Genomic DNA, 13617 nt, shown 5'->3' on the forward strand with positions numbered 1-13617 from the left:
AATGTTTGCTTTGGTACTGGTATTGTAGGTTTCTTGTGTGCACATTGGCTGGACCGACATGTAATACTACCTACACACTATATCTTCATACATTCTAGTGAGCGGCCCAAGTTATTGACAACTTTCTGAAGGCATGTTTCCTGATCATGGTCTCATGTGTGAAGCTAAAATGCTAATTTAAGAATGTGTCTACTTGAAATGTTCAATCTTCAGTATGTTTTGGGATTTCCCCAAATCCTAGGAAGTAACTTATTGATATGTATATGAAAGATTGTGACATGATGGGAAATGATTGAGGAAGAAAAAAGAAGATGGGCAGATTAAGAGAATGGAAATGTTATACTATGAATATGCGTTTACTACTTCCCAACCCTCCTCCTCCCCCATCTCTGGCACTCCCTCAAGGCTGTGTTATTGTTCCTGCCTATCAATGTCATTTCCATAGCGAGTGCTGAAAGAGAGTGGATAAATCGAGGCAGGTGAGAGTGGACACGAGACACCGAGAAGGAGCGCGGCAGGCACCAGCAGCCCACCTGTGCTCAGCTCCACTTTTAACAGACTCCAAAGAGGAGGACATTGCATTATCAAGAGGATTGCTGACAGCTCCAGAGCTGATAATGCAGTTGTGTCCTTAGGGAGGCGAAGTGATGAGAAGATAAAAGAGGAATCACTGAAACAGGGATAACACTAGAGCTCGAGCCATCAGAACAGGTAAGAACATGTGCAAAGTTTGTCAGCCACATGTGGCGGTACTTCAGCTGATATACAAGGGCAGCCGTTTGGAAATGGAAGTGAACTGAAGAAAAACTGGATGGGTAACTCAATACCCAAAGGGACGTTAACTTGAACTGTCTATTGTTTGATCGAGATTAGAATCACACAATAGGCAGAGTAAAGACTGGAGGATGATATACATGTGCAATATCTGAACACGAATCTGATTGAGAATAAAGTATGGCTAGCATTTCAATTTTGAAGAGTTTTAGAGGAGGTTGGATTGAAAATAATATAGGGTGCACGACTAAAGTTTATTAACTGGTAGTTAAACTGAAGGGACAAAAGTGAAGTTACTGCAAGTCAAAGTGGAGAACTCAAACTGTTATCAGAGGTCTGATAACGCTTTTACATGCATAACAATAGACAAAAAATCTAATAATCATATATATATGTCATAATCAGATATTTGAAAATCTTACATTAGATTAGAAATTAAACATATTATAACAAATGTACATTACATACTGCAAGTGATTTTAGGCATCTCAATTATTAATTTATTAGCATTTTTTTAAGATTAACTTGAAATTATTTTTAGGTTGGTAAAGGTAATCTAAAAGTAAAAATATGGGAAGCGTGCACGAACAATTAATTATAGATACATGTAAAAAGAAACTCTAATATTGGCTGATAACAGACATGGTATCAATATAGTATTTAGTTTAAAGTTTGTGTCTGTTTAAGGTTGAGACCTTAAAAACAACAAAAATTGCATTTGAGATTTTGAATTATCAGGGCCTTTTTTTTTTAGATATGCTATAAAAACGTAAGACGTGCACACAAGGCGTGGGCATTGAATAAATGAAATAGGGAAGACCAACATCTAGGTGTGTCAATAGGGGTTCACTTAAGCCGTTCCCTGATAAAAGAACATAATCTGGGCTTGCAACGTTAACTAACTGCAGTTTTGTCCTTGGGCTTCAACCTAGACATGAAATCAAATAAGTGGAGCTACTTTCAAACTCCTCCTTATCTTCTCTAATGGCTCGTGTTATCAAGCAGAGGGCCTGTAGATGTGAGGGTGTTATGCGAAAGAAAAACATCAGGGCCCGCTGCACATGGAGAAGGAGAATCAGGTCAAGAACATTGTCCACCCTTGCTGTGTTTTGCCCGGGGAATAATTGAGGCGGTTGAGTTAATGAATAACAATGAACTCGTGCACTAGCGACGGTCTAACTGTTATATGTTGAGGTGTAGATGATAAAACCAGATAGAGAGAAAGGACTGGGACCGCAGGTGCTCTCGAGGCCACGGCTCTGAGCCTGGGGGTTTTACACAGTGCTGAGAGACTGGCTGCCTGGGCACCGGCCTGTTCTCCAGGAATGCCAAAGCCAGACCAATATAATGGAGAACAAACAGGAGCATTGTGCAGTGCAGGGATGGAGAAAGAAACACACACACACACGCACGGGACTGCCCTGAAGGGCTTGTGAACAGGCCATCTGCTCTCAACCAAACCCCTGCCTGAACCTGTGCAGGAACAAAACCACTTAAAAGAGAGGCTGGATTAGACACACATGTCATTTAGCTCAGGTGGGCTCTGAGAAATACTTTGGGTGTATTTTACAATGTAGTGAGTTGTAGTCACCTTGATAAAATTCTTCTCGTCTCCAAATGCCAGGACCAGTGGAGCGATGACTTTTAGAGAGCCTTAGTGCGCTGAAAGGGTTTCTGAAGGACAGTGGTGCTGACGTTGGCAGAAACATGGACAACAAAGCAGTCTGTGTCTTACCAACACTGTAAGCATGGGGGTTTTATGCGGTCTTGACCTTTACTAAACTTCTGTACACCCTTAAAAATAGATTATAATTAGAACACAACATTTTTAAAGCTTGATGCCACAGAATCTTTTTTTTCTTTAGACAACCATGAACTTTTGTAATAAAATCAAAAAAACCTATTAATGTAATGTCAAAATATTATTGATAAAAACATGGTTCTTTACTGAATGTTGGCAGAAACATGGACAACAAAGCAGTCTGTGTCTTACCAACACTGTAAGCATGAGGGTTTATGTGGTCTTGACTTTACTAAAACATGAACTAAAGAACCATTGAAGAACATTATTAAAACATGTTATTCTCCTTTTTTCCGAAAACCCAAAAACAATATGTTGATCTGAAGTACCTATAAAATGTAACATTAAATACGTTTTAACCTCCAAAGAATTATATAGTGACCAAAGAACCCTATGAGTGATCGTTTTTGATAAGATGGTTCTTTGCTGAACATAAAGAGCTGCAAAGAACCATTTAAGTACGTTTTATTGTATACATCATTAGAAAACACCATGCACTGGTGCATCAACCCAGAAACCAATACTGAAAGGCAAATCAGGAAAGGTATAGCAGTTCAAAAAACCCAATTAAAAGGGAGAACCACTGAAAAAAAAAAAAATATTTTGTGAGAATATATGGTCTTTAATAAGGTAATGCAGGTGGGCAAATGGTGTGGAGCAAAACACTGCACTACTATCTGTAACAAGCTCTTCAGTAGAACTTTACTTTGTAGAACTGATGACCAACTCAAAGTCACAGTTAATTTGGTTAAAGGGCAAAGAGTATGTTTAACCTTTCTGTTTGTACAGTTAAGTCCATACAAATGTATTCTCAGTGTTGTCCATACACAAACCATCATAAATCACTTAGTGGTAAATGTTTACTTGATAAGCTGTGCCCTAGTTTTGCTCTCAAGCCTATAGAATGAACCAAGAGGTGACTTTTAGATGTTTGTCTTGCTTGTTCTAGTGAATCTGCACAAGGAAGAGGGTTGAAGACCATATCTCCTGTGAGATGGAGCCGAGCCCAGTGGTGTGGCACACTCCGGGGGTCCTGCTGGAAACGGACCTGGAGAAGGGGAGCTCTCATCCCGAGTGCTCCATCTGCTTCAACACCTTTGACAATGTCTTCAAAACGCCAAAGCAGTTGGACTGCACGCACACCTTCTGCCTTGAGTGCCTTTCCCGCATCATGGCTACCTCCATGGACCCTCAAAACTCTAAAATCTCCTGCCCTTTCTGCCGCCACCTCACTACTATCCCAAAAAAGGGGCCTCCAGCTTTAACCACCAGCCAGGAGGTGCTGTGTCGCCTGCCTGTCCACCAGCAGCAGGAAGAGCCTGTATGGCTGGACGGGGAGAGGCTGTGCTACAAGCGGCCAATAGACATGCCAGGCCTGCCAGCGTTCTGCATCTGCGTCGATATTGGGGCCAGTGGGCAAAGCAGCGTATCTTCTTCCCAAACTCGACCACGACTTGGGCTTCTGGAACGGTTGATGGACTGGAAGCGTTTGCTTCTCTTTATAGTCCTCATGGTGTTGCTGCTGGGGATCATTTTGTGGCCCCTGCAGTGTATCGTCACGACGGGCTCCATGCGTTGTTCGTCCCATAACCTGCAGATGCCTACTACTACAGCTTCTACTACCGCACTCACGTTAGTAACACAAAAGTGAGACAGACATGTCTAGATTGATGTCAGACTCGCAAAACCAGGTTGATTGGTGTCCGTTTACATCCATACCTCCTTGCCAAGCCTGTTGGGAGCTGAAGGAGTTACAGCAAACATCAAGGCTGCAGTGAAGACTGAAGAACTGCATCAGTATCATATCTTACAGAACATGTGAATGAGTGTCAAAGCCTAGCCAGTGCATGACAAAACTGACTGACAGCTAAATGTCTGCCTACATTGATCAAATCGACATTTAAAAAAAAAAAGGGAAAAATTAAGCAAATGTTAAGTGACAGAGGAAAGAAAAAAGGTCCACTGTCAATAGTGTAGCGATATATGAAGCACAGCTCACTTTCAAACCAAGCAGCTTTCTATTGGTTAACTCAATGGGGCGAATTAACGTGTTTTCGCCCTCACACTAAAATGAAATCCGCACGGATTTTGCCCACAAAACTTCAACAAGCGATGGTAAATGTGAACTTAATCCAAAGAAAACGGAATATTTTCTACTTGTACATTTGTATATTTTATCCATGAAATGAATTTTGTTTAAAAAAATAAAAAATAACTGTTGCTGCAAACAGCACAAGGAAGTTCAAGGAATGGGGTCAAGGAATGTTTTTCAACTTTAATAGGTACAATATTCAGGATATCACTGATAACACTGACAAAAGAAAGGTAAAGCAAACAGATTCACGTGGCCCTAATTCATCACTTCCTGCTCTGGGACGGTTAAACGGACACGCCTAAAAGAATAACCGTTTGAAACCTTAACCCTACAGCGATGTGTCCTGTGAAAACGCTCACACCCACACCCACACCCACGTAAACTGCTCCACCGTGTGTGTTTTGTAGGCATGAATTATTAGCGTTCTACTTCCAGGTGTTTTTATGAGAAAACGAATGTCAAGTTGTTCATTATTAAACCCTAAAGAGAGAAGGAAATTATAAAGAGGAAAGGAAATAATATATGGGTCAGTAACTGTTTGCTTGACATATGGTGAAGTGAGTCAAAGACAATTAGTTGAAAGTTCCCAGTGTATGCTTTATTATTCAATAACTAATCCTGTATTCTCATTTGAGACGCAAGTCATTATTACAACAGCTGTATTTTCCAGGGCAGAAGGCATTTTAGGCTGAACCAGTGCAAGAGGGAACACAGTCTTTACCACACAAGGACAGTCAGCACAACACGATTCAGATCAAACCTACTGATCACCAACTGAGATAATAAAAACAAAACCCACCAACATATTCAAGTAAATTTAAAGAGAAGACTTCAAAATTGTTATAAAGTGAGCAGATAGTTTTATAACGGTTGATGTTTTGTATAGTAATAATAATACATGTTAACAAATCATTCTAAAACAATATGCTAAACAGCTTTGAATATTTCCAATACTGTATTAACAAACAAGAAATGTATCATTTACAGCAAATCAATAAATCGACCAAAAAATATAACGCAAAAAAACACTACACTGATGTCAAATCAACAGATTTTCATTATACATACCTCTGAACATTCTGGCAGCCATGGACACTATACCTTTCAGCAGTTCAAGTCTTAATATATCACTCAATTTTTGACCTTTTACCCATTTTCACAGAGGCAAAAGTAAAACAAATTTGAACAGCAAACGAACAGCTTCAGAGCTTTCAGATGCCAGTTGCACATTGCTCTCACATGATCAGGTACATAAATCACAATTCAAATTCATTCAGTCAGTCATTCCAAGGACAGTGATTATCATTTGCAGTGACTTCCCAGAAGGTCTAACAAACTGGCTCTCTAGTAAAAAACAAAAAAAAACATTTTATCCTTCCAAGTGCAAAAAAGCAGACCCTGGCCTCTCTCAAACACATACGGCCCCTCTACAGCTCATGACATCACAGATCCCCTCATGTGACACTTTCACAGTCAGACACTGCGATTAATCACACACATCATGTCCTGCTATATCAAAGCCAACATATACACTACCGTTTTTTATGTTTCTAGAAGAAGTCAATGCTCAGCAATGCTGCATTTATGCGATCAAAAATACAATCAAAACAGTAATATTGTGAAATATTATTACAACTTATATAACTCATCATTCTAATATGCTGATTTGATGCTCAAGAAACATTTATTATTTTCATCAGTGTTAAAAACATTTGTGCTGTTGTGGAAACAACAGATAGAAATTAATAATAATAAGATAATTGATTTAAAATAGGTCTTTACTGTCACTTTTGATCAATTTAATGCATTCTTGCTGAATAAGAGTACTCATTTCTTTAAATAAAAATAAAAAAATAAAATAGACGGAGCAATTCCAATAGGGTCCTCGCACCATCGGTGCCCGTGCCCAAAAAAAAAAAGGAAAATATCTTACTGACCTTAACCTTTTGAACGGTATTGTGTGTATATAACATCTTATGACATCACCGCTGACCTCACCCAATAATAGCCACGTCTGGATTACAGCCATCTTTTAAATTACTTTTTTCGTCCTACACAAATCTATTCTTTAATCTTAGCCGAGGGCCATCTGGCCTGCCTCATTTTTAGCTGAAGTCTCCACCGAAATCCAGTTCACGTCAACGGCTCGGCCAACATCCTCATGTGCCCCCACCCTTGTAGATCTTTAGTAATACCACGCTTTTCATTTTACGCTATTTCATTCAAAGGCCTCCTCAGTGCAATCACAACCCACTATGAAGTAAAGAGCTTTATCTGGCTATTTATAACACCAAAATACACACATACCCTGTTTAAAAGAGCTTAATGCGTCTCCTCTGAGGAAAATGTGGAATAATAGTCAAAAATATAAGAGAAATGCATTATATTCAAAAATGCCAGGCCTAGATTTCATGATCACATTCACAAATATCACGACAAACGATAAAACTGCTCTAAAAGGAATCATAGTTGCAAAGAAAACGGCTATTAACAAACAAACAAACAAACAAAGAAAAAACTAATCTAATAAAGGCTCACCTGATGTTTTCAGAACAAGAAAGTCTACGCATAGAGGGAGGAGCCCACTGATGAAGAGGCAGCCTGATTGGTTGATGAGCCTTTGATTGACAGTAGCACTTGACTCCCTCTGACTGTTCATTAGCCTGGAGGTAATGCTCAATAAAAACAGCTTTAAAGCAGAAGCTTTCCAAAATATGATGTACAGGCTGCTAATTGGCACATTCTGTATAGATTCAACCACACTGTACCAAATCAGTCCATTTCAAACACCTACTTACATAGAGTATCCAAATCATTGGTCGAACTTTGACCAATCACCTCTCATATCCTCTGAAAAGAAAAGAGGGATTCTTTAGGCCAGGCGGTGTACTTCTCTTCTTCTTACATCACCGTGCCGCGAGTATCACTCAGCAGAGGGCAAATGACCACTGCTTGTGAGAAACTGAGAGATATACATCAGAGTTCTTTGGTTACAGTAGACGACATCCAGTAGACAAAGCAAGGTCTGGAAACAGCCGTGGACAGCATGGAAAGAGCGTAGCTTCATCCAAAGTTATGTCACTGAGTGTAAATATTCATTTTTCAAATATACTTCACACATATACAAACCATCATGTAGCTTAGTGCAGTGTAGGTTTGTTAGACTAGAAGAGGGGAGTGAAAGCACCAAGTCACACGTCCTTTGCAGGAACAATTTCGGCTGCTAATCAGGCACTTGATGTTGGAGTGTGAGTTACTCAGACGTAGTGAGTCAGGAAATGAAGAGAGGAGCTGTTGGAGATCTCGGTGGAATCTCCAGAAGAGCGGCTGGGCGGCGTCGCCTCAGTCCCCACCCCCCCTCCAGAGTGCCGTTATCCAGTGTTGTTCCATGATCGGGTGTTTCTACACACCACATCTGCTGGAACTGCAAAGCAAAAGACGAGAACATTTAGAGATTGTCTAAACAGTCGGGCCACTTTCACACCAGTGTATCTATAGTACATTGGTTGCTATAGTAATGATGTAGGCGTTCTTCTACAAAGACTGAAAGAGTGCCAAGCTGTCAGTGTAGAAAGAGAAAAAGGACAAATTTACATTTGACACATCCCTACTTTGAATTCTTTTGTCAACCTTTATCTAGACTAAAATGTGCCACATTCTGAAAGAGAAAAAAAAACGATTTGTGGGATGTAACATAACACTATTCATGTCTCTACGAAACAGACTTGCTTCGGATTGTGTCGTTAGTTAGTCTCCAAATAACTAATAGCTAACAGATTGGTCAGATATGTTTACATTTGGATTTTGGCTGTCAGTGTCAACAAAGTCATAGATAACTTTAATATAATACATCATTCCTAATCCTATGAATTATGGGATTAAGAAGACTAATGTGAAAATCTATTAAATAAATATTTATTCAAACACCAACATTGGTCATAAAAAGTAAATCAACATACACTACCGTTCAGAAGTTGGTTAAATTTTTATGCTCACCAAAGCTGTATTTATTTAAAAAAAAAACTGTACAAAGTAAAAACATCAATAATGTGAAAAGTTATGTTATTAATATATTTTTATATATTTTAAAATGTAATTTATTCTTGTGATGGCAAAGCTGAATTTTCAGCATCATTACTTCAGTGTCACATGATCCTTCAGAAATCATTCTTATCTGTTGATTTGGTGCGTAAGAAACATTTCTTATTAATATCGATGTTGAAAACAGTTGTGCTGCTTAATATTTTTGTGGAAAACATGATATATTTTATCAGGATTCTTTGATAAATAAGTAAAACATAAAGTTAGAAAGAACAGCATTTATATGAAATAGAAACTATAGAAAATAACAAGAAATTATTAGTTATTTTTCCATAAAATGTATTGTTTTTCTATATTATTATTTAAATTTTATGGTAACACTTTACAATAAGGTTTAATTAGTTAAATACATTAGTTAATATGAACTAATAATGAACTGCCCTTATAAAGCATTTATTTATCTTTGTTAATGTTAATTGCAACATTTACTAATGCATTATTAAAATCTTGTTAACATTAGTTAATGCACTGTGAACTAACATGAACAAACCATGAACAGCTGGATTTTTATTAACTAACGTTAACAAAGAGGAACAAATACAGTAACAAACGTACTGCTCATGGTTAGTTCATGTTAGTAAATACATTAACTAGGTCCCATGGCATGGCATTTTTCTATTATTTTATAGTGTTTCCTGAGGTGTACTTATATTGTTAGTGTGATTTTTACATCATAAAATGTCATAATTTAGAAATAAAAGGCATTTTGTCTATACTGCTGTTTGCCCTGTGGCTGAAGGCCCTGTTTCAAGAGGCGTGTCTGCTGTGAGACTTCAGTAAAAACGGCCACTGTTGTGATTGGCTGACATCTTTGCATTTGAAATGAGCGGAGGGGGCGTGGTTTAACGAGGTCTACGACGCACGAGCTGCTGCCAGAGAGACGGATGGACCCGAGTTCACTTCTCATCAGTTCTCTCAGCATGTCTCAGTTCAGTTGTAGTTCAGTTGTGAACTGTTGTAGTTACTAGAATATACTTCAGGTTATTAATTTATTTCTAGTCGGAGGGGCAGTCACTCATGTCAGAAAGTTAGTAACTTTAGTAAATTATGGATCAGCGCTGACTCGAGACGCGAACCGTTTAGAACGATTCAGTCCGATTTGGTGAACTGGTTCGGTTCACTAAAAGGAACCGATTCAAAAGAATGATTCGTTCGCGAACCGGACATCACGGAGACGGAGCGATTGTTAACAAAGTTATTTATAGTAACAACTGAGTTGTGAGAGCGCTGTCTGTCAGCGCGAGTTTATTGTGTTTGTATCTGAGAGTTCTGAATAAACACGAGTCCAAGTCACGCCGAGTCCGTCTTCATCATTATTCTACCAACTTTGTAACACATGCAATGTACCATTACAGCGAGATGAACGAGTTAGTAAGTTTGATTAAAGCATTATTTCTAGATATGTTCCAATCATATGAAAAGCGTCAGTGACGCGCATTGAGTAACTTACACAGCGCAAACAAAGACACAACAGCAGTAATCGAATGTAATCCAGTTTATTGTGGGGAAAGCTGGCTAGCCTAGCCCAGATACCCTCACGCTTACCCCCTTCTGCTTAATCTCACGCCGCGTTTGGTGCCTCCGCTGTGGGCCAGATGCAGTACTGGGCGTCGGGGATGTTGAAGGCCGAGCCTCGGCGCGCGTGAGGTTTATCTCTAAAGATGTGGCTCTGCCGATGTTAAGCAGAAACTCCCGACTGTATGCACATTTAAGAACAGATAGACGCGACGAGGACGTACAAAAACACTGACTCACAAGATAGAAAACACGAAAACACCGCTCTGTCGGGAGAGAGAGAAGCCGCAGTGTGTACACGAATAATAAATAATTAGCTACACATCAGAAATCACTGATCACAGATCAGAAGGAACTGAAAAAAGACTTCTGTTTTCATTTGTACATCCAAACACTGAGAAACTGCCAGCATTCACTCGTTCACAACCCATGATCTCTCGAGCGTTTGCATGGGCGTGCCAGATTCTCTGGGCGGAGGAAAGGGAGTTAACCATTCCTGCTTGGACGTCAAACCAGGAGACTTCAGGATTGGCTACTAGTCTGGCCTGTCATTTTCTCAAAGGCAGAGAAAGACAGCCAGAACTCGGTTTTACACAGATCAACATTTCTATCCACTTGGGGACAATATTCAGGCTAGGGGAACTCATATTAATGTTGAAAAACCTCATAAAATGAAAATGTCATGCCATGGGACCTTTAACTAATGAAACCTTATTGTAAAGTGTTACTGTTGTGCATATTCTTTTCAAGTATGGTATTATTTTCAAGGCCATTTGGCAAACAGTGCCATTCTGTAAGATTATACTTTTTTCTGGTGGGCTGCAACAGACACAATTCTCGCCCCCACTGGTTCCTTATTGTCTTTCTCCTACTCGTTCTGTTTCTGTCTCTATAATACAACAGCCTTGATGCAGGTGTGTGCATTTGTGTCTGTGTGTGCACATAAGCAATGGCTGCAGCAATGTGTAACACCGTGAGAGCGAGGGTGGAAAAAACATACTCCCAGAGTCCCTGAGACAGCAGCCCACATGGCTTATCTCCTGGTGTTACTGCTGGTGGAGCCCTTTGGATTTTTGATGTTCAAATTCTCATACACGCCGGAGTCATCGTTCATTCTGTGGAGAGTTAAAAAGATGCGTGTTACTAAAATAAAGAGGAACGAAAAGACAACTATTATAGAGGTAAAAAAATGACAAAAAAACCCGAAACTGACACAGTTACAAAACACATTTTATCATTGTACTGTCTGAAGTTGCATATCGTGTTTATTGTTCTAGAACAACTGACTCACAGCAGTGTCAGAACCCTTTTGACGGAAAATGATTCACTTAAGAACAAATACTTTTAGAATTGAGGAAGTGTGGGAGATAGTACACTTTACCTAAAGAAACTTATTAACGGTTTTCCAGTAACAACACTGTGTGGGCCATTTTTTTTTAAAGAGTGTGTTTGCGTGCAAAACAGGAAACCAGCACTTACACAGATGAAGAGCGAGACGAGCTCATGTTTGGCTTGGCTCTGGCATTTGACATCTGTGGGTACTTGATGTTAGAGTATTCTCTCTCCTTTGTTTTATTCCTCTAAAAAGGTAAATAAACAAAACGAAATATCAAACTGACACATTTAATTTGATCAAATAAGGGATACCAAATATTTAAATTCTTTGTAGTTAACATTATTCATGCATTCAGTTTTATTGCATTCAATTATTGGATTTGGCAATTGTGTGGATGAGACTCATAGTCATATACACTGTTGTTCTTTTGAACTTTCTAGTCAACATAGATCCAGAATTTACACTTAACGCTGGTTTTGAGTGTCATTGTTTGTCTGGTTACTGTATATAAATTTTTTTGTGCTTCCTTGTTATTTGTTCATCATCTTCACTTTATTTTTCATGAAGCATTGTTTTGTTGCGCTTCTGTTACAATAAATAGACATCTACTCTTGCAGTGCGTGTGTAACCGAGGTCAGCTAGTGAGAGTTGTTCAGGCTGATGACTGCTAGAGAATGCAGTGTTTACTGTTTAGCATCCTTGTTAGTGCAAATTTACGTACAAACGCGCCAAGAGACTATGGAACAAGAGACGGAGTGCAGCAGCTTTCATTTCTGCTCTGATAGCCACAAGACCATGCCGAATGCAGTGAGTGCGTGTTAGAAATCAGGAATGGTGAGAGAGGTGCTTGGTAAATTTTTTGTCTTCAAACCAAACTTGGGTCTTCAGCCAACAAAGTTTAAATCGCGTATGGCTAGTGTGCTTCCAATAATGTTTTTTACGCATTTTACGTTTTTTTGTGGCTATTCGAGCATATTTGACACCATGAGCGCTTACACTACCAAAGCAATCCGAATCTCGGGAAGTGGCCAAAAGTCAAAACGTTTGAGACCCCGTTTACACCTGTACTTAGCATCGTCCACTTGTGATCTGATCAACCCCAAAACGTCTTAATACCAGGTGTAAACAGGGACCAAAAGAAGAAATCATTCCATCAGGGAACGTGTCCGTTGAAACGAAGTGTTCAAGTACCTGCTCCTCTTCCAGTCTCTTCTGAGCGGTGTCAATGTATTGCTGAACAGCCATGTAGATGAACTTGTACTGGGCCTCGGTCTGAACCATACCGGATCTTTGCTGGCGCACTCTCTGAATGGTCTTTGGGATGTCAATGTCACAGTCCAAACCTGAACAGTCCGTTCAGTTGTGTTATATTTTATTATCAAGAGTCATACAATTCATAACAGAGATCATTTTGTATGAAACATTTACCTTGTCTGTTTATGATGTCGATAAGGATGTCAATCACGATAATTGTGCCTGTTCTTCCAATCCCTGCACTAGAATGACAGTGACAAATGGAAGTTTAGATTATGGAGCACACATTGAGGGAAAATGTGGTATTTTGAAATGAACAGTACAAGCTATTCAGTACAGTAATTCTCTCTCATTATAACACTCTTAAGATTACATTACTACCTGCAGTGAACCACTATCGGTCCGCTCTCTGGAATGGCGCTCTGGGTTCTGTTCACTTGCTCCAGGAAGCTCAAGACTCCTCCTGGTTCATTGGGAACACCGTGATCGGGCCAGCTCAGGTACTGATAGTGCCAGATACACCTGGGAGGCTCTCTCTTTAAATCACAGATGAACAAAAAATACATCAGATTATTATTAAAGAAAAGTAAGAAAAAAAGTCTTGGATTTGTCCTTAAATGTAACATAATACATGTTTGAAGTCACTAAAGTAAGTTAGAAGGCTCTCTTCAAGCTGCTACTGTAAACAAAAAGGTCAAAGGTCATGCCTGCCCTCTGGTACCATCAGCTCAACTGTCATCA

General features: G+C 39.4%; 2 protein-coding genes across 3 annotated transcripts in view; one reads left to right on the forward strand and one right to left on the reverse strand.

The window, feature by feature from the left end:
- Window positions 1–457: 457 nt before the first annotated feature.
- rnf223 (ring finger protein 223) lies at window positions 458–4819 on the forward strand. Its single transcript, XM_079802838.1, has 2 exons — window positions 458–711; window positions 3525–4819. Exon 2 carries the CDS (start codon window positions 3570–3572, stop codon window positions 4224–4226), a length of 657 nt encoding a protein of 218 aa, XP_079658964.1. The 5' UTR covers window positions 458–711; window positions 3525–3569; the 3' UTR covers window positions 4227–4819.
- Window positions 4820–4826: 7 nt separating this feature from the next.
- ptpn11b (protein tyrosine phosphatase non-receptor type 11b) overlaps window positions 4827–13617 on the reverse strand; it is a 41207-nt gene continuing 32416 nt past the window's right edge. For both annotated transcript variants that reach the window (XM_079802839.1, XM_079802840.1), the window contains exons 11-16: window positions 13258–13412; window positions 13051–13118; window positions 12814–12965; window positions 11766–11866; window positions 11287–11401; window positions 4827–8094 (exon numbers count right to left, since the gene is read on the reverse strand). In XM_079802839.1, coding sequence (XP_079658965.1) covers window positions 11320–11401; window positions 11766–11866; window positions 12814–12965; window positions 13051–13118; window positions 13258–13412 — 558 coding nt within the window. In that variant the 3' untranslated portion in view covers window positions 4827–8094; window positions 11287–11319. The remainder of the gene's footprint in view (window positions 8095–11286; window positions 11402–11765; window positions 11867–12813; window positions 12966–13050; window positions 13119–13257; window positions 13413–13617) is intronic.

Source organism: Gobio gobio (assembly GCF_949357685.1).
Source record: "Gobio gobio genome assembly, chromosome: 21".
Classification (NCBI taxonomy): Eukaryota; Metazoa; Chordata; class Actinopteri; order Cypriniformes; family Gobionidae; genus Gobio; species Gobio gobio.

Bases quoted from the DNA above. Each gene is read 5' to 3' on its own strand.
- rnf223 (XM_079802838.1), top strand. From the start codon at position 3,570: ATGGAGCCGAGCCCAGTGGTGTGGCACACTCCGGGGGTCCTGCTGGAA.